At 42.0% G+C, this 21676-nt stretch overlaps 1 protein-coding gene and 1 long non-coding RNA gene across 2 annotated transcripts in view; one reads left to right on the top strand and one right to left on the bottom strand.

The window, feature by feature from the left end:
• Nucleotides 1-3567, bottom strand: part of LOC136177362 (uncharacterized) — a 6238-nt gene extending 2671 nt beyond the window's left edge. Inside the window, exon 1 of the long non-coding RNA XR_010664990.1 lies at nt 3430-3567. This is a non-coding gene — a long non-coding RNA (uncharacterized lncRNA). The remainder of the gene's footprint in view (nt 1-3429) is intronic.
• exoc6b (exocyst complex component 6B) overlaps nt 1-21676 on the top strand; it is a 79794-nt gene that overhangs the window by 16094 nt on the left and 42024 nt on the right. Inside the window, 9 exon segments of the mRNA XM_065950372.1 lie at nt 3464-3658; nt 5868-5936; nt 11254-11337; nt 11671-11717; nt 15075-15195; nt 15295-15366; nt 16938-17035; nt 17883-17988; nt 18581-18690. Coding sequence (XP_065806444.1) covers nt 3464-3658; nt 5868-5936; nt 11254-11337; nt 11671-11717; nt 15075-15195; nt 15295-15366; nt 16938-17035; nt 17883-17988; nt 18581-18690 — 902 coding nt within the window.

Here is a 21676-nt window from a genome sequence, read left to right as displayed (position 1 = left end):
ACATCAGTTTGAAACCACCTGTCAACAAGAAAATCACTGCAACTTTGCGCTTTCACTTGCAATTTCCATCAATTTCACTCACTCAAACCACACATGCAGAACTGTAAATCCCCTAAATGTCTTTAAATTCTTATTCAAGTCTTGACTTTCTTGTGGTTTTTGCCTCAGTGTAACATCAAATCAGTAATTTTTCCACTGAATTGATCAAAGTTTGGCTCACATGTCTGGACTCTCTCTGGACCTCTTCCCCAACAGTATTTTCACCTCCTGTCTTCCTCCTTATTACCACCTTTCCTCTACCCGTTTAGCTTTCTCTTTTATACGACATCTTTCCCATGTTTCCCAGCTCTAATCTGTCTCTTTTCTGTGATTGTGCGCAACAGATGACGCACATTCCCGCACTTGAGCTTCAAGTGTCACTATGAATGCCACCCCTGAAGGGACAAAACGCCCACAAAAGACATGACTAAAAAAGGTCCCTATTTGCCGCAGAGCTCGTTATTGTGCGATTGGTCAGAATGAATGGTATGAGCATATACACGGCACGTATACACACAAAGACACCTGTTGAGGAATGCCCGAGAGCTAAATTCAATCACCAAGTGGATTTCTCTGACGTAGACGATGACGTCTGACATCTGCTTCATCTCGTATTGTGGAAAAAGATGCTTTTGCTGTCATTCAACGCCCTCTCTTGTGTCTCCCTTTCATGGCTTTCTGTCTTTGGAGGTCTAGTTATGTTAATTTTTTTTGTGTGGGAAAATAGGAAAAACAAACCATTTGACGTTTTCAAAAGGAATGCCTTTGGTGTAAAAAAGTGTCGCAAACCAAACAAGCCCATTCGCTTTGGGGATTTTGAGGTCTGTGCTATTTGTTTTTTCCCCTTCTAGATGATTCTTTTGTTCTTGGAGGGTTTTGGGGTGACAGGGTCTTGAAGTATAAGTGAAAGGACTGCTGGGAATATTTTCAGGGAATGTTTATCACTCAAAAGCGACGGCAGAGCTTGGCACATTTCTGTTCCCTCCATATCTTTCCCACCTAACCCACCATGCACAGGATTTCAGACTTTCCTCTACTTTTTGTTTGTAGTCGTTGTCAGATATGACTCATTGGCCTTCTATGTCTGTGTGGCATTGGATCAAAGATGGCATTGTATTCTCCCAACATTTCTTGATACTGTGTTCTTCCGCTTTTGTGTGTATCCACCCTGCCATGAACACCAGTTTTTCTCATTACCGTCGTAATTAAAGGCACAAAACGAGGGCGCTTGAATTCTCTGACGCATCTGTTGACGTGCCTATCGACAGATTTAAGTGCACAAGGTAGGCTACTTACTGGCGCCGGGCAAACAAAGAACGCCACAGCATTCACGTGCGTTCTCAAAAAAGGAGCTAAGGCGGATCTGGGTGTGGATGGAAAGATGCTCTCAGCTTAGATCTGAAAGGGTTTTCCCACAGATATATTTGGTTGGCCAAGCCTTAAAGAGACTTGATCTTGGGGTGAGCGTTCAAAGAACCTTAAGAATAACCAGCGTTTGAAAGAAAAACCCCGAGTAAACGCCAGGATCATGTTCAGATGTAAGAAGTTATTTTAAAAAAATGACTGAAAAACCAAATCATACAATTCTTAATGGAGACCAAAAACCTGAGCTGAGTCATTTCTACAGTGGACAACAATAGAAACTTTCCTCGTACATAATACTTTGGTGGCAGGTTTGGGCTGTCTAGATGAAAACGTGACTCCTATTTTCATTCTGTGTTGGATACAAGCGTCTATTAGTTTCTAACCAAAACTTCCTCTTTGATTATTTCTTATTTTTAGTACTCCTGTGGGAGCAGAGTGCATCATTTCCCAAAATACTCCACAAATAGATACACAGACAGGACGCGGTTTGCATTAAATTTCTTGCCTTGCTCATTGCATTGTTCTGTGGGAAGTCTTTCCACTTGGACTGACACCATTTCCTTCTGTCTGTGTCCCCCTCCCCCCCATTTTATAATTTCATAATCTTCACTGATCATTGTCATAATACCAAAGAAGAGGCTTAAAATAAAGGCCTGAAGAGGAAAAAAACTAAGATGTGCTTTGGTAAGGTGTTGAGCCACCAAATGCCATCTGAAAGTCCTCTGAGCTCCTTGGAAGTGATTCAATGAGACTTCAGATCTTACCTATAGAAATTAACACCATTTTTCCAAAGATACCGCCTCATTTGGTGTTTGGAAGTTGGTTTTGGAGAGCACTGTTCAACACATCAGTCCAGAACACATTGGTGATCAAATGGGTTGAACTCTGGTCGCTGCCTAGGCCTGAACATTTGATTTACTCAACTTTTGGGCGAGTTGTGGATGCCCAGTCTCTACCATTGGTACATTCATGGACACCTTCTTATCCGTTTCTCTTTCATCTCATGCTTTTGTGTCTTTATTAGGAATGTCTGATGTGAAAGCTTTAGATTTCCATTGCCCTGCCTCAGGATATCTGGTATCATGCTTCCCTTTGCACACCATCTTTGTTTTGTATGGGTGTTTTTGGTGGTAATGTTGGGTCTTGGTTTGTGAAATTGTCTGCCATAATGCTTCCCATTTGTTGCACCAGCAGCTATAAAGCACCAATTCTCCGCCCCCCATCCATGATATCATTTTCCATCGCAATGTTTCATTCTTGAATTTACTCCAATCGACCACTTCCATTAGCCAATAATTATTTCATCTCTAGATAAAGTTCAACAAGTACAATAACTTTGATTAAAATTGCAGTGACCCTGGGTTCTTAAGTGATAAGTTGACTAAAACCATGATAAACATATTGCTCCCGACAGCATAAAAGGGCCAACAGACCTTAACCCTAACCCTAGGGATCAAGCATTCAGGTTTCACCAAGTCAAATTATGGATCAAACATTGTGTCTCTTCTTTCAAGTCGGCAGCAGTACGAGTATGAACGCTTTGTTTTCTGTTTCACCGACTCTTCATCCTTCCTGCTCTTCCCTTCCTGCCCTAATATTGCTATCCCTGCGATGCATTCTTGGGCGTTTTGTCTAAAACCTACCACACCTTATCCCACGAAAAATTCCCATGGAAATGACCAATAAAAAGGTCTTTCCCAAAGGTCTGGAGTGGACCTTGACCTTGTTACACCATCTGCACCATTTTCCCGCCTCAAAATCACTTTAGGGAATATGAGACTTTGCTGCCGGATTACTTGAAGTGTAGTTATGGCACATGTCTGGACGGCTACAGAAGATTTGATTGGAGTTGGTGTATCATTGTTATAAAAAAAAAAACACCTGGATTTAGTGTCACACCCTCAAACACTGCTTTGAAGTTGCGCCAAAAGCAACAAGCGCGACTCCCTCCTCTTTGGCTTTTTGTTTTGGGAAATGTAGAAAAAAAACTGTCCAGTAGAATGCAACAGAGGATTGAGTTTGAACCTGTTTGTTGTTGTTGTTGTGTGTTGTGTTTCAGGCTCAACTGCAGCGGTCTTTGGATAGCTCCGTCTCCATGCAGCCCAGGGCCCTGATTGGCCGACGCAGCAGGAAGGAGTTGGCTGCAGCGATGGCGATGGACAGTGTTGGACAGGGTGGCAGCCCAGTGTCAGAACAGGACTCTGGCATTCTGGACGTGGAGGACGAAGAGGAGGAGGAAGAGGAGGAGGATGAAGTGAGAAAAACTACAACCACATACAAAAACACAGTTAATAACGGAAATTTGTGCATTCGTCATATGTCCTGCGACTGGCAGTCGACTGACATTCTCTCAAACGAATCGTCAGAATTCGACAACATGGGGCCACCCCTAAAAAATACCAAGCATACTTGTGCTAAACTATGTGAGATGATGGAGTATGAATGAAGGATTAAAAAGGTGGTTGCCCCTAAGTCAGTGCAACCTTCAAATCATTTTGTAGCTGTTATTTTGTGGAGGAATATTCTGCTACTTTTAAGGGGCTAAATATAGTAATAGATGTTTTTTTGTACTTGTCACACATCTATTGAATTCCTGAAGTCAGTCTCAAGCAAGAAGGAAATGTCAGACATCCCATCAGCCCTCCGTTTGGTTTGAAGTTGATCGTCCTGCTCAAGGCCGATTTCGGTGACTTTTTCCACAGTTGCAGTACTTTTTGTAATTTTTACACTTTTTGTGTTGTTGCTGTTGGATGAGATTTTAGTGACCCTTGAAGAACCATGACCCTTAAAGACCTCCAGTTTTCCCACTCACTGGTTTTGTCCTTGGATTATCTGACTCAGCATACAGATGCACCAGTTATGAGGAACAGGAGGTTATTTAAAAACATCAAAAACATGTTTACTGGCCGTTCCATAAAGGTGAACTCTTGGACTTTTGTCATTATTAAAACTGGACACAAAGAATTCGGGAGCTCTGAACTCTTAAAGTCATCCCTCGCGGGATCCCAAGTCCTGTTTCCAGCCTTGTTGTTCGCTCTCAAGGAAAGCACAAAGTACAATGAGGCTGGAGAGAACAGAGAGCTGAACTTGTCACCCCCCCCGAGCTGCCATTCTGTTTGTAAGGTCCCTGTCGTCCCCCCTCCGCTTATTTACGTCCTGTAAACTCCGCTCAACCCTCTTCACGGGAAGACCTTGGCTCGAACAAAAGGCCTGACCCCTGCGGTCACCGGGGTTACGACCGCGTTGGCGCCGATGGCTGACGGCGATGCCAACCGTCGTCGTCTCCTCACGCCATCCCTGCCCCTGCCACGTCTTCCTCTTTCTTCCTCTTCCCTTCTTTTACAGGCGTCCCTTGTGTCTCTGTATCCCACTTCTCTTTGCTTTGTCTTTTTTTTTTAAGCTACTTTCTTTACCCTTTTCTCTTCCGTTTTAATTGATTTGATCTGTCTCCAACAGTCACCTTTCTCTCTCCCCTCTCTTACCTTTCACCTTTACCTACTCCCTTTATCTGCTTTTATATTCTGTTTTTAAAACTGTAAACTGCATCTACCTGCTTGTATCTCTTTCTAAAATCCCCCGTTGTTCCATCCCTATCTGTCTCTTTTCTGTCTCTAATCCTTCTCTCCCTCCACCTGTGTCTTTAAGAGGCACAACTCTTTGTTTTTTTTTTTGTTGTACTTTCAGGAAATGGGTGTTTGTTTGCGGTCACATCAAAGCTGGCATTGTGCTTCGCCTGCACTGATTTTTACAGAAAGAAAACTTTCCAGAGGGCAAGAGGGCACATGGTTTTTTGCTCAGATAGTTTGTCGCTGTGTGTTTAAATGGATAAAATTGCCACTGTTTTACTCTCTCGCGGTCAGAGAGGAGGTGGTGGAACGTGGGATGATCAGACCCCGAGGGACAGATGGAAAGAGAGAGAGAAAGTCAGAGAGAGAAAGTCAGAAGACTTCAGACAAAATAATGATGTGATGCAGAAAACGTCTTCCTTTGCTGCCTCTCGCTTCCAGAGTCACTACAGTTCAGGTTTCAGTGAAGCAAACGTAAAGAAAACTGTGCAAATATTGCACTTGCAATTGCTTTTTATCATTTCAATGTTTTGAGTGCTTTTTCGAGATGAAGTCTCTAAACCCAGTTTTCTCAAGTGTGAATGTTTTCTTGTTTCTTCCCACCTCTATGACTGTGAATGAATGAGCTTTCTTTTTATTGAAAAACAAGACATTAGAGGACATCCTCATGGGCTGAGGGAAACAGTGAGCCCCCCCCCCCCCCCCCCCCTTTTCCAACATTTTATCAATCAAACAACTAACCAATTATTCAAGAAAAGGGTTGTATTTGAAGATGTTGCTGCCAAAATACATACAACATAAACGACATGACGATCGCTCTACATAAGACTTCTTGTTTTGTTCTGTTCACATGTTGTATGTCCATACGGTCTGATTGTGCCGATCGTGTCTCTGCAGGTTCCCGGAGCTCAGGATTTGGTGGATTTCTCTCCAGTGTACCGCTGTCTTCATATCTACACTGTGCTGGTGAGTTCACCTTTATCACTTTCATCTCTTGTTGATGCATTGCCTGAAATCCTCTCCACAACTTGACTTGACGATCCTGAGCTCGAAAGCACAATCCAGTCCTGATGCGAACGACCCCCTCTAATGTGCACACTGTCTCTAACTTCAGTGACAGATTTGTGTGTGGCAGATGATCTTCTGTTATTGTCTGACAGACGATAAATGCTTTGACAGCTGATGTAAATGTATCCGTACTTCAAGTGAATCCACCAGTTAAGTGTTAAATGACTTCCAGCCAGAACAACCCGGAGTTACACCTCTTCACCTGTTGAGTCTCAGTTCAACTCTGTGACAAAAAAAAACGTTTTCTTCCATCGTCCTGAAGGAGAATAACCACAAGGTTGAAGTGCATGTGATGCTGTAAGAAGAGGCCTCTACTCGAGCCTGGCTTCACTCCAACCGGCCTGCTGCTGTGTGTGTGTGTGTGTGTGTGTTGTGTGTGTGTGTGTTGTGTGTGTGTGTGAGAAAGAGAGAGATTGCAAGTGTGTGTGTGTGTGTGTGTGTCTCATCTCAGCTAGAGCGAAAGCGACATGGGTGGAGGTGTTGACTGGGCCATGACGGGGTTAGATGCACATTTTGGGGGGTGTGTGTGCGTGTGTGTGCGTGTGTGTGCGTGTGTGTGCGTGTGTGTGCGTGTGTGTGTGCGTGTGTGTGCCTGCAGGCCTGTAGGGGCCACGACCGGGCCAAGAGGGTCGGCTGTTTCTGTTCACTTTGTGTACGAGTCTGAGGGGGACAGGAAGTGCATGAACTTTGACAGGAAGGAGAAAATGAACGGACGAAAAAGAGCGATGGAGGGAGCGAAAAAGGGAGAGTGAGGTTAGAGAGAGGGTAAAGGCGGGTGACATGATGGATAGAGTTTAAAGGAAAGAGAAGAGTGGAAAGTATAATTTGAATATCCCGATCGGGAGAGGAGGAGAAAATGAAGGAAGATCAAAAAAAAAAAAAAAAAACATCAAAACAAATGATATTGATATGTATCGTGGCGATGGAGGAGGGAGGGTAGAGGTCAGCGGAGGTGCAACAGGAAGGTGAGCGGAGAAAGTGAATCAACCACGGAGCGATAAGGAGGCAAGAGAGAGGGGGAGGAAAGGGAGGTCAGGGTGAGGTTAAAGGGGCAAAAACAGGAAGACAAGGGTGAATACAGAGACATTGGAGAGAGGGAGCGGAGAGGAGGAGGAGAAGAAGGAGAGGGGAAAAACTGTGTTCCATCTTAGGAAGGTGCTGAAAGGTCTGACCTTTTCACCTCGCTTTGTGTTTCGAACAAACACACACATTCTTGTTTACATCACTTAAGAGGACATTACATTGACTTTTATTCACTCCCTGGGGACATACCCTTAAACCAAGCCTTCACCCTTAAAAATGTACACAAACACAGAGCCTTGTTTCCATCATCTCAGAGGACATTGCAAAGAGTGGAGACACTATATGCAAAGATAACTTCAGCAAAGTTGAACCACTTTGTCCACAGGTGTCGCAATTATGACAAAAATTCAGATTTGAAGCTTTGTCTTTTGGATTAACCTCAATTCAAGGAAAAGGGGCGCAAGATCACTTATGCCCCTAACCCTAACCTTAGATTTTGCCCTTAAATTAACTGTTAAATAAATATACATCATATCAATCTCAGAACTGTCCGTCGATGTCATAGCATCTTGGAGCGACATCCAACTTTTCAGGGCTTCCCGTGTAGTCAGTGTTTAGTGATAAAGAACTACAAGCCAAGACTTTCTTTGACGTTTGCTGCCCTTGTTAAAGACCAACTCGTAACTTTAGAGTTGGAGCAAGAGTTTGGAGTTGAGGGACCGCTTCCCGGAGCTTTTTTTTTTGCTGCCGTTTAATGTAGATATCTGTTAATAGATATTATTAAAGTCGCTAAATGTCAGTCAATTGTTGCTCTCAGCACAGACTACGTTCTAAGCTACAGTCAAATCCTTGCTGAAAGCCTAGTGGACGATACTGCTTGTTCTACAAACCAATATAAGAACACTTCCGATTTTGAAATCCTGTCCTGCCCTTTTTTTCTGTGTCCATTCAAAATCTGTGAATAGAGATTTACTTAAAGGCTTTATATGCGATTTTTTTTTATATGCGATCCAGCAGATGTCGCCCTTGAGCACCAGCATGAAACCAAAACAACTTGCGCTGTATTGTTGTGTTAGCATGCTAATGCTAGCGATCTTTATTATGCGCGTATCTTCACACTGCATGTAAATTTACCTGAAATGAGCGTGATCTAGAAACACAGTTAAGCAGTGAGTACAGTATGTTATTCTTCTTTTCTCTAGTCCCTCAATTAAACAACTTTTATACACGAGGGGAGGAGTCAGCCGGCCGTCCTGGCGATGTAAACAAACAGAAGATAGGACTCTGAAAACTCTGAAAACATCACAGACAGTGGGACTCGGGTGTTACACCCATTGTAGACAGTCATGACTCACAGAGTTATTTTCAGAGGAGATACTTGATTTCTATTATTTAAGTGTGAAAATCACATATAAACCTCTAACACAGACTTGGAGTTTGTCTTCCTATGGAAACGGTTCACCAAATGTGAGTGTGTAGTCATATTGATCTTTTGTACGTGTGATTTCAAGTCTGTTTCTTCACTCCTTTATAATTTGCATAATTGAAGCATTGTTCTTTTCCGATTATACACTTGGAGATTTGTTTTTTTTTATTATTTAAAGACACGGATACGCACACATCTGAAACCGTTTTATCCGTTAAAGTGGTGTTGCAGCAGTTTGACTGACAGGTCATTGGGCAACGACGTAGATTTACCATTAGAAAAGAAATCAAGAATGTCCAACACAGAGGCATCGACTGGAAAATCAAGAACACACACACATTCAGACACACGGGTTTTATTGTTAAATGATAATGACTCGACTCACTCAGGCACGCGCATGTAACAGTTTAATTTATTTTTCTAGTAAACCTGGATTTAAATTCCCATTTGCAATCAAGACCTCCACTTTCTCCAAATCTTTCTCCACTGCCATCCATCCCCTTATTTCCCCAGCCTCTGCCTCCATCCCGCTCGTTCTCCTTTCCATGTTTAAAGTCCGTGATTTTCCAGCAGGAGTCCTGAACAATACTCCTTTGTTACGCAAACACACACACACACACACGTAGTGCACTCTATTAAGAAATCTGCGCTGACTGGAGATGAGTGTAAACACAAGCCTGAAGTCCAAGAAACTGAATAGAAGGGAGGAAATGGGAAAGGTAGTAGCCAGACCATCAGACTGATCAGACCGGGGTGATCTAACCAAAATAAAACAGCTGGTATTAGAACTTCACATACTTGAAAAAACAAATATATATACCAGCATTTAAAGGTAAAGAAAACAAGAGTCCAAAACAGAAGAACCATTCATAGCAAAAACATCAATTTTTGTCCATATCATACCACTGAGTGAGAGTGAAGCCTCCGTGTAACTTACTATTTGCACTGACACTAAGACTCACCAGAAACTAATGAAAAGGCTGAATGGGGGGATGAAGTGAACCAAAGAAAGACGGCTCTTACTTTGTAGAAATATCTGTCGGCAGTCTTGGCTGGAGGATGTTTAAAGCTAACCCTTGGCTTCACCTGAATTACCAAGAAGTTGGCCGTTTACTATATATCATCGTCATAATAATGGATTGGTTCGGAGATTGCTCAAAGGATTCAGCAAAAGGTTTTTGTTTTTTTTATCAGAAAGACTTCAGACATTTGGTTACTTAAGTAAAGTGTGTTATGGTGTTTCAACTTTAGAAAGACATACCAGTAAATACAGTTTTGCAGGAAGGAGAAACATGCTTGAAGACATTCTTCTTTAGTTGGCCCATTCATATCCACAATCTGTCATTACTTGATCTCACTTATTAAAAAAAAAAAAATTCAATCTATCGAACTCTTTATAGGTCTTTATCTGCTTCCACTTTTATCCCTCTAATTTTTTCAGGTTTTTCTTGAACTTCTTTTGGCGCCGTGCTTTTCTCCATTTTTTGTTCTTTTAAGGTTTTACAGCTTTTTTGCAACTTGGTCTGTATTTCTTTTCTTTGCACAGTATTTCTCTTTGACTCAACTCTTTTTATGACATTCACAATCACAGCCCTGGATTTCACCTCTTTGCTCTCTCTCTCTCTCTCTCGGGGAAAGCGAGCTCTGTATAATGAAGAGGTCATGGCCATTTGATGCAGCTTGTTTGTTGAATACACATTGTTTCAGCTGAGGGTCAAATGGGGAATTTAGAGAATTAAAGAACAGCTTTGTCAACCCATTACATCAGACTGAATACAGTTATGAAACACTTCAAGATTAAAAACTGACTTGGGTCCAGTGAGATTCATATACTATTCACAGTTTGTGGCTCCTAGATGTTTTATTCAATGGACATTGTTCAATTGAGGGTCAGATTAAAGACACACTGGGGCACTAATATTAACCTGTTGCAGATTAAATTGTGACGCCCAGCCTAGGGGAAACCAGACGTTGCTTAAAAGTCACTCTCTCCTTCCTTACTCCCAATGATGAGCCAAGAAAATAGAAGTACAAAGCTGTAACAATTGCAGCACTGTTGCTGAATCCCACTTTATAAAGGACTAAAGAAAACACAAAGATGTGCTTGTTAAGATCACAGAATGTCTACACATCTTATCAAACAGATTGCAAGGTATTAGTCACCACACAAATGAATAAACAGCATAATGTCAGAGCCCAGAAGTCAGCAGGGTAGATATACTGTATGTGTTCTCTAGATCATCTGGTCAGCTGGTAAAGGTCTTGTTTTGTTATCTGCCCACTCTTGGCGTCTTATCTATGAGCGTTCTTGGTCTGGACTCTTCATAGGCCACAAGTTTCTCACACACACCAGAGAGAGATAAGAGAGAGAGCGAGAACTTCTGTGTAATGTAAGATAAAGATATGAGGAGGTAGAGTTTAGAGAGCTCATTCTTTGTTGTGTGGGTTTAAGTTTTGATGTCTGACCAGTGACGCCAACCAAAACTAGACCGCAAACAGGGCTGTTCATCAAAGACACATTATCTGTCTCTACCACACACACACACATGACCGTTTCCTAAATTTCCCATCATTCAGTGGGTCTGACATTTGGTTTTTGATCTCATTAAATTCACTTTCCACAGAAGTCGATAACAGCTTCAAACAAAAATAATCTTAGGGGGAATAAATACCTTATAAATCATCCTCTGTTTTCTTTTCTTTGTGTGTAAGAAAATTTAAACCTTGATTCCATCAATCCATTCTTACCTGCAGTTTGTGTTTTAGGGTTTGCGTGATGTGTTTGAGAACTACTACAGAAAGCAGAGGAGGAAACAGGCCCGCCTCGTTCTGCAACCCCACTCTAACATGGTACGACCCTGCACTGTCACTTTGTTTTATGTTTGTGTATGTCCACACAAGCCTAACTACACCTTCCCATCCCCCAGCCCCCACATACACTCCCATCCCCACAAATACATCCCTTTAATTTAATTATCAACTAACTGTATCTTTAATGGGAATATTGAAGAAATTGAATGTTTACACACACATTAATATGTTAAAAAAACGTTATTTATTTGTTAAAGTTGTATTATACAAGTGACTTTTTGGACCCATTTATTATCTATCTGTTTGATCTTTGTATTTTCTCCCATTCTTTGGCTTTCGGCTGTATATGTTTTCTTTCTTTTTCATTCATAGCATGAAACTCTGGAGGGATACAGGCGGTACTTCAATCAGATTGTTGGGTAAGTTTGTCCCTGTTTGTTTGTTTTACTAAATAAAGTCTGTTACTATTACCACCCACAGGTATTAGTTTGGCTTCCTAAAACATAAGACAGTATTCTAATCATGAAAAATAAATCAAAAGTCTGAGGCACAGTGAAAATAACTTTACTTTACACTAAGGGCTTCTTCTGTAGCTTATTCAGGTTCACCCAGCACGAGGTGCACATCAGTCCTTTACCAACCCCTCACTCCTTCAACCATGCTTCCATCCATCCATCCATCTATCCATCCATCCATCCATCTATCTATCCATCCATCTATCCATCTATCCATCTATCCATCTATCATCCATCTATCTATCCATCATCCATTCATCCATCTATCTATCTATCTATCCATCCATCTATCCATCTATCCATCTATCATCCATCTATCTATCCATCATCCATTCATCCATCTATCTATCTATCTATCCATCCATCTATCCATCTATCCATCTATCATCCATCTATCTATCCATCATCCATCCATCATCTATCTATCTATCTATCCATCATCTATCTATCCATCCATCCATCCATCCATCCATCCATCCATCCATCCATCTATCTATCATCTATCCATCCATCTATCCATCATCTATCTATCTATCTATCCATCCATCCATCTATTCATCCATCTATCCATCTATCCATCATCCATCATCCATCTATCCATTCATCTATCCATCCATCCATCCATCTATCCATTTATCTAGCTATTCATCCATCCATCCATCCATTCATCCATCCATTCATCCATCCATCTATCCATTCATCCATCCTTCCATGTATCTATCTATCTATTCATCCATCCATCTATCCATCCATCCATCTATCTATCTATCCATTCATCCATCCTTCCATCTATCTATCTATCCATTCATCCATCATCCATCTATCCATCCATCCATCTATCTATCTATCCATCCATCCATCTATCCATTCATCTATCCATCTATCCATCATCCATCATCTATCTATCCATCATCTATCTATCATCTATCCATCTATCCATCATCCATCCATCCATCCATCCATCCATTCATCCATCCATCCATCCATCCATCTATCCATTCATCTATCCATCCATCCATCATCCATCTATCTATCCATCATCCATCTATCCATCATCTATCTATCCATCCATCCATCTATCTATTCATCCATCCATCCATCTATCCATCCATCCATCCATCCATCATCCATCTATCTATCCATCATCCATCTATCCATTCATCTATCTATTCATCCATCCATCTATCCATTCATCTATCCATCCATCCATCCATCTATCCATTTATCTATCTATTCATCCATTCATCCATCCATTCATCTATCTATTCATCCATCTATCCATCCATCCATCCTTCCATCTATCTATCTATCTATTCATCCATCTATCCATCCATCCATCTATCTATCTATCCATTCATCCATCCTTCCATCTATCTATCTATCCATTCATCCATCATCCATCTATCTATCCATCCATCCATCCATCCATCCATCCATCTATCCATCCATCTATCCATCCATCCATCATCTATCCATCTATCCATCCATCCATCTATCCATTCATCTATCCATTCATCTATCCATTCATCTATCCATTCATCCACCTGTCCATCCATCTATCCATCCATCCATCCATCCATCCCTCCTTCCATTGTAAGATGTCTGTGTAACTTGGCAGCAGACCGAGTGAAAGACTTTGAGAAAGAGAAACTTTGAGCGAGAGCAAACATTGGACGTTTAGCGACACCTCATTTCATTTCATCTTGAGTGACTTCTGACTGTTTGACGTCTTTTCATCCCTCCGTCCCTCCGACTGTTTTTCTTTTCCATCTTTGTTTAACTCTCTCTCTCTGTCTCTGGCCACAATCACCCTTCCCCTCTTTTACTTTTCCTCTCATCCATCACTCCATCCAATTCTCTCCATTGCAGACACACACACACAAACGTAATAGCGACGATTGATAGAGTGTGTGTGACCTGGGGTTGGCTTATTGCTGTTATTCCTTCTGTCTGTCTGGGTCGAGCAGACACTTCTATAAACACCGCCAAGGCTGGACACTGACACACACACACACACACACACACACACACACACACTTACACACACTCAGGTCTGTTATTCCCATTTGACATTTGGAACGTGCCATCCTTTCTCTCAGTCATAGCATTTTCTCTGCCATCCAATCATCCATTCTTTCCCTCATTTCCCATCCGTCTACCAGTTCCTCCAATTATTCCTTGATCCGTAAAAGTCTTGAGTCTTTCACTAATTGAATCCTTCATTTTCCTTTTATTCCCCCTAACAACTGGACCAACCTTTTAATTAGAGCTATCCTGTCTGTCTTCATTCAGTCACTCATTAACTCAACCTTTATTTCCTCAGTGTGGATGGATGAGAGTTGTTAAAGTCTTTGGGTTGGTGCCCTGAAAAAAACCCAAAACATTACCAAACATGTTCCTATCAATTTTTTTTGCCTCCAATCCCAATCAGTTTTTTAACATTGGGTAGCTTCCAATATTGAGTCAAAGTCTGGTCCTTCTTCTCTTCCCACATGAGTTATAAATAAAATCAATCTCTTATATTTCCCGTCATCCAAACAGTTGCATATTGTTCTTGATTTTGCAAAAATACCAAACTATAAAATAAGAAAGTATTCTCCCATGACTATTTATTTGGTGCAGTTTTGGCCTAAGTCAGTATTTCCCAACCTTTTTTCCATTGGAGCACCCCGTACTAGTATCTCAGAAAAGCTGAGCCACCACAGACTGGAGCGTAGGAGGATGGAACTGATGGATTTTTGGATAGCACTAACCAATATTTATAAAGACACTGTATTTTGACAGGAAATATATTTTTGTAGGTGACCTCTTAAAGGCACGGTTTGTAAATTCTGCCACCAGGGGGCTCTCAATAACAAAGCAATGAACAAAAGATGACGTCGAGGCTGGTGGTGAATCATGGGAGTGATTCTCACTGCTACTCCCCCCAACCCCCCGTCCCCACCCCCAATGAAAACGACCTCCGAGTTGACCGTAGTCAAGACGACCGGGCGAAACCGACCTGAGGAAGAGAATATGTTTACAGACGAGCTAATGTATCAGAGTATAATTTACATGACATTTTTATCACAGCAACAGTACGGCAGCTCTCAGTAGCAGCTCATGCTTCCTCATTCAGTGTTACCACGGCAACGATAAAGAATTTGGGTTTAAAGAGTCCTAGATGGTGTTTTAAATGTTCTGGTTCTGTACCAAACTTTTTCCCTAATGTGTTTCCAATGTGTCATGAACTAAGCTGTGTGTCTTTGTCGTTTCATCCAGTTTCTTTGTCGTGGAGGATCACGTCCTTCACACCACGCAGGGTTTGGTCAACCGAGCGTACGTGGAGGAGCTCTGGGAGTTGGCGTTGTCCAAAATCATCGCCGCCCTGAGAACGCACTCTGTAAGTGAACACAACCCCATGTACGCACAACACGCACACTTTAGAGACAGACAGAATAATACGAGCTGTCTCACACACTCTGTCTGTCTGTCTCCTCAGTCGTACTGTGACAACCCGGACCTGGTGCTCGATCTGAAGAACCTCATTGTCCTTTTTGCCGACACGCTGCAGGTACGTGTGTCCAGCTCCGTCCCTGAAGCCCTTCATAACATCATGCTGCATGAAATTATTATTTTTCTTGTCTTATTGGTGTTTTATGTTCAGATATCTTTGGCGTATTCCATGTAAGCTGTGAGCTAGTGGACCCCAGAGGCCCATGAAACTCATTCAAAGCATGTTTTGTACTTCAAAAATGGATGCCAGCCAGTCTCTAAAGAAAGACTCTCTTTCTTGATTCGACCCTTTTAGAAAAAGACGTTTTATCATTTTCTCCCTGTGTATGTATGAACTAACCTGGGTATGGGTGAGTGTGATGGAGGAGGAACATTCAGAGATGAGTGAGAGAGAACGAGGGAGGAGATGGATGGTTGGTACCATGCCAAAAAAGTAATTTAGGCAAAGTGATGAGGTGACAGAGAACGGCTGAATTAACTCCTCAGAGGTTTAACTTGTTCTTGTAAAGGTTTGACCACATGAACTTATCAATGGATTGACCACAATTCTGCACATATAACAGAAACTACAGTCTCCAGAACTTTCTAACTTTCTAAACCCTCTTTGGCTGAATCGAATGTGATGTCACATATTCGTTTTCCACTCTGTCTGATTTCATTAACTTTTCAATCTGGAGCCAGTTCCTGTTCCTTTTTTCATGGTTAAATTAATGTTATTACTTTTGATCTACAGGACGTTTCTTATTTTCTTTTTTTTTCTTGAAGCAGGTTTTTTTTTATCCAAACAGGAAGTAATACAAACTGAAGACAGTACAAAATATAAAATAAAAGCATAAAATGTTTTTTTTAAAAGGCTTTATATGTGATTTTTTGATCCAGCAGATGTCGCCCTTGAGCACCAGCATGAAACCAAAACAACTCGCGCTGCATTGTTGTGTTAGCATGCTAATGCTAGCGATCTTTATTATGCTGGTATCTTCACACTTCATGTAAATTGACCTGAAATGAGCGTGATCTAGAAACACAGTTAAGCAGTGAGTACAGTATGTTATTCTTCTTTTCTCTAGTCCCTCAATTAAACAACTTTTATACACGAGGGGAGGAGTCAGCCGGTCGTCTCGGCGATGTAAACAAAGTGAAGATAGGACTCTGAAAACTCTGAAAACATCACAGACAGTGGGACTCGGGTGTTACACCCATTGTAGACAGTCATGACTCACAGAGTTATTTTCAGAGGAGATACTTGATTTCTATTATATTTAAGTGTGAAAAAGCATATAAAGCCTTTAATGAGCAAAATATATTAATTTTAAACATGTGGTTAAAAATGTGATTAATCACGATTAACTATCGACATCTAGCAATGAATCGTAATGTGACAGCCTTATGTAAAACACAATGTACTACACATGTAAAGGCTTTCAACAGATGGCAACAGACTCATTTATCCAACTGTCCAATCATTTCAAGTTGAAGACATTTGTTCAGCTGAAAACGTCCCGTCTTATAAGTTAAAGAAAAACTTAAGGATTTGTTGCAGTCCTAGCAGGAGCAGGTTGCTTGGTCTTTTTTTAAAGATGCAGCTAAACATTGACTGGTTTTCTCCCCTTTGGTTTCGGCGTCCTGCAGGGTTACGGCTTCCCGGTGTCCCAGCTGTTCGACATGCTGCTGGAGATGAGGGACCAGTACGGAGAAATCCTGCTCAAGAGGTGGAACCTCACCTTCAGGTACTGACCAACCTCGACATCGACCCAACTCTCACCTCTCGGCAGGAACATGAAGCCATTGTAAAAGTGGTCCGTGTGCGTGTTAGGCCGCGTGTTACCGAGTATGTGCTGCTCTGACCTTCCACTTTTTTTTTTTAGTCAGAAGGTCAGGAGGGCAGATCCAGTTTGTGGGAAACTTCCTCGCCCTGGTTTTGAAGTTTTTTACAACCAGCCAGAGAGAGGAAGTGCGTTAAAACAAGTTTTCCGGGACATTCTTTGCCCTTAAGAATGGGCACTACCCTTACAAGACTGTGTGTGTGTGTGTGTGTGTGTGTGTGTGTGTTATAGTCTGTGTGTGTTTGGGCTTTTTACATGCCATTGTTTCACCATCGCCTCTGTCCAATGACACCAGAGGGACTTGCAGCGAGGGCAGACAAACAAACACACGCTCCCTCTCTCTCTCTCTCTCTTTTACACACACACACATACACACACACACACACACACACACACACACACACACACACACACACAAATGCACACACACTCTGGGGAAGCCACAGGAATGTTGTGTTGTATTGTTGGAGAGGGAGCGCTCTCCGGTTCACGGACTCTCCACGGAACGCTGGAACGTCCGAAACCTTTGGAGCGGCAACGAGAAACGGGGTGGTGGTGAAAGAAGGGGGGGAGGGGGATGGGAGGGTGGTAAGAAAACCTCAAGCAATAGAATGACCCCCAGTGGGATGATTGTTTATATATGTTTGTGTGTTTGAGAAAGAGAGGGTACAAGGCTGAAGGAATCTGAGTCATTTCTGTCCACTTTAAAAAAAACAAAAAAACTTACCTGTGATTCTTCGACCTCCCATAGGCAGGTGCTGGACCAGGACAACTTCAGTCCAATCCCCGTCTCCACGGAGCAGGAGTACAGACACTACACTTCCCAGTTCCCCCTGCAAGACCCTGAACTGGAAAAGGTAAAGAGCGATCAGGACACTTCAGATTCACAAAGAATGGTTTATAAATGCTGGAAAAACTTGTTTAAAAGTACTGTATGTGGTAGTGTTGTAGTCCAGACCAAGACATAACCGAGACCAGCAAGACTTGGACATTTAGGGATCCACACCGAGTCAAGACAAAGACGATAAATACCACTGAAAAGTCATCATGTGTGCAGCGGTCACTTAGGGAAGGTTGCAGCCGTAACCCGGGGATAAAAAAAAATCAAATTATGAATGAATTGAAGTTATTCGTTCTTTTAGAAAGGGGCCATTTTCCTTCTAAGCAAAAATAACAACGTGGAAAGAATAGCCAATCAGTAGTGGTCTTGTCCGGTCTTGATTTCATATCAGGAGTCTGCCCAGTCCTGAGGCCGAGACAAGACCGAGTAGAAATGCTTTCTATTCCAAGACCTTAAAGAAGTGGTCTTGAGACCGAGACTGATTTTGAGTTCTACTACACTAGTGGTAGAACAGTTGTTTAGAGATCGTCGTATTGGTTGTCCAAGAGAAGTAAACTGTGTAACCATCCGTCTTCATTAATGCCCTCTCTTTGCTCTGTTTGCTCCAGCTTCCCTTCCCCAAGAAGCTCCCTTTCTCCGAGTTTGTGCCGAAAGCCTACTGCCTGCTCAAAGAGTTCATCTACGCCTGCCTGAAATACTCTGAAGACCTGCATCTCAGGTGATTTTCTCTTTGTTTACTGCTACGTCCACGTCCGTCAATTTCCCCCCCCCCCCCGGATTGAATAACGTCCAATTTCGGCACTCCTAAACTCACCTGCTGCTCTGTCATTGGCTGAGAGGGAACACACCAGCTCCCCCGCCCAGAAACGTCCCGAGTCAACCAGAACAAAGCAGAACAGTAAAATCCAATCAGAGGACAGAGTCTCTGCAGACACAGTCACCACCACACATGTAGGGAGGCCCTGAAGGGACGATGGAGCAGCTTCACTTTAGGAGAAGTCTGTCTTTTATTTTTTCAGGAAAAAGCTACGGCCTCTTTCTTCAACTGGGGGTTTTGCTTCACCAACCTGTCGCCCAATTCCAATTTCTCCATCACTTTTATACCATTTAGAACATCTCTTTCCCACTTTTTCTTCCTCACACACATAAACAAACACACACACACACACATACTCACAATCATCGGGGATAAGCGGACTTCTTTCCATCCTAACCAGGAAGCTCTGTCTGATTAGAGTTGGCGCTACATGTGGACACAAATACACAAATACACACTCACCAAAGCTCAGCGATCGGGTCCAGCTTCTGTTCCATGATCTGTCCAAATCAAACAGTAACCATCTGAGTGTGTGTATATGTGTGTGTATATGTGTGTGTGTGTGTGTGTGTGTGTGGGTTAAAGATGATGGATGAGTAAACTAAAACAATGCAGCCACTTTTCTACGGATGAGAGGAGCAATCAGAAATCATCTTCTCCCGTCTCAGGAAGATTCAGCAGGCTGGGATGTGGCCAGATACACACACACACACACACACACACACACACACACACACACACACACACACACACACACACACACACACACTGATCAACACACGAGAAGACGTGGGCTCATAAAGTTGTATATAAACCAACAGGAAACGAGAGCTGCTGCACTTGTGGACTGAGAAAAAAAAACGCTGAATAGAACAGGTTGTACTGTTCACACACTTTTGCCTGATGTTTCCCTGCATGTGTTTTTTATTTCTGTTTACATGTTTCTTTTGTATTTTAGTATTAGTGTGTTGACTGCCGGTGGGGGGGTCGGGAGCCAATCAGAAAAGGTGCCATTGATCCGTGACAGGCGGAAATAACAAAGAGACACGAGAAGGTGAAGGAGAGAAAGAGAAATAATTTGTACAATAACAAAAAAAATGGATGACAGGATATTTAATATTCAGACACGGTCGGATGTAAGCGCTGCTTTAACAGCTAGGCGAAGACACAGACTCTAAAAATGTTCAAACTTAAGATCAATCTTTGGCTCTTTAGAAAAGATAGTTGAGTTGTTTTCTTTCTTTACCGTGTCAAATTATCTGATTGACTGATAGCATTGATCCAAATCATCATAAAACCCACAAAATGGGCAAATAGGTAGATTTTATTGTCTATTAGCTGTGAAGACTTGTAAAAATATACAAGGCCAAGTTTATGATGCTAGCTTTCTTTTTATTCAAGTTGTCATAGTAAGTTCACATGAGCACCTGTTGAAGGAAATCGTTGTAAAATCAAGTCTCTTGTTAAGATAGTCCCACTAATACACTCTCCTTCGGTCTCATTCTTTAAAGGATCTCTTTGAAATCAACCGTCTGAGTCTGAACGAACAAAATGTTCAGACAGATGTTTTTTTTAGTGTGTGTAACACTTCCTCTTTGGTCTCCTTCTGACCAGACAGCACTAATCGCTCTTCTCAATCAGAGTAATGACTCTCATTATTTGACCTGGCCTGATTTCTTTACGGTCCTGCACACACCCTGCTATCTGGTTACCGCGGCGGCCGGCCTTCCTGTCCCGCTTCAAACACACACACAGATGCACCGGGTCCGGAAGCAGACCTGATGATGAAGCGGGGATTGTGGTCATTGATCCCTCTGACCTCTGACCGTAACCTCTGTTTGTAATTGTGATTTGGGCGGAAAGAGAGTATGCTTGTGTATTTGCTTCAACTTCAACTTTATGTGATCCTCGTAAGCTCCTCGTATGCAGTTTTGACTTTGTACAAATAGTTGTCTGTTAGTCATTTTGTGTTTTTAGCAATGCTAGCAGCTTGGCTCGGGGAGGGAAATGTCTGCCTGGTGGTCCATTGATCGGCCACGTTGGTCCCAACCAAATTATCTCAAGTAATCTTTTGATTCCTTTGAAATTTGGTAAGAAAATCCATTTTTCCAAGAAAGCTAACCTTGATTACCTTGGGGATACCAAGACTTTACCTTTAGGGCAACTGTGGGGTTCACATTTGGTAATTCTTTTTTTTCTAAGGTTTATTTTTGGGCTTTTTTATGCCTTTTATTTAGACAGGACAGTAGATAGAGGCAGAAATCAAGGAAAGCAAGAGTGGGGAAGGAGTCACAAGTCTGATTTGAACCTTGGCCACCTGCTTGGAGGACTGTAGCTCCACATTTGGTTACTTTATTTTAAATGTCTGGATAACTTTTGGTGGGAATGCCATTTAAAATAAAAACATGACCATTAACCTTTTGGGTAATCAAGGCAAACAAGATTCATCCACCCGTGCTTCCAAAGAAGTTTTGTCTTGCTCCATCTATGTTTTTGAAGTTGGCTTTTGCGTCCAGAGTTCCCCTCCTTTATTCCTTAGATTGATTATTTGCCTAAGTGCAACAATACCTGATTAACACAATAATTTTTAGGCAATGTTTCTGGAAGGTTTTTCAACATATTGCATACTTTTAGTTTGACAGGACTGTCTCAGTTTTTCAAACATTCTCGGGTTAAAAAGTACACTCTTGTCTTGGAAGGATCTTAAGCAAAGCTACATTGTATGTCTCAGTGTTTAAGAGTATTATGAAGGCACTAGATATGCTTAGAATTATTGAAGCAGTTATGCTCAGGAAGCTTGGATGGACTAAGTCGTCCCCAACAAAACCTTCATCAGGTCATACTTTGAATGGTCTAAACTTTGGCAGCCTGAGATGCCAGTTACTTG

This window comes from Labrus bergylta, chromosome 22, assembly GCF_963930695.1.
Source record: "Labrus bergylta chromosome 22, fLabBer1.1, whole genome shotgun sequence".
Classification (NCBI taxonomy): Eukaryota; Metazoa; Chordata; class Actinopteri; order Labriformes; family Labridae; genus Labrus; species Labrus bergylta.
The sequence above is the reverse complement of the archived record's forward strand: the minus strand, read 5'-3'. Positions and strand labels throughout refer to the sequence as shown.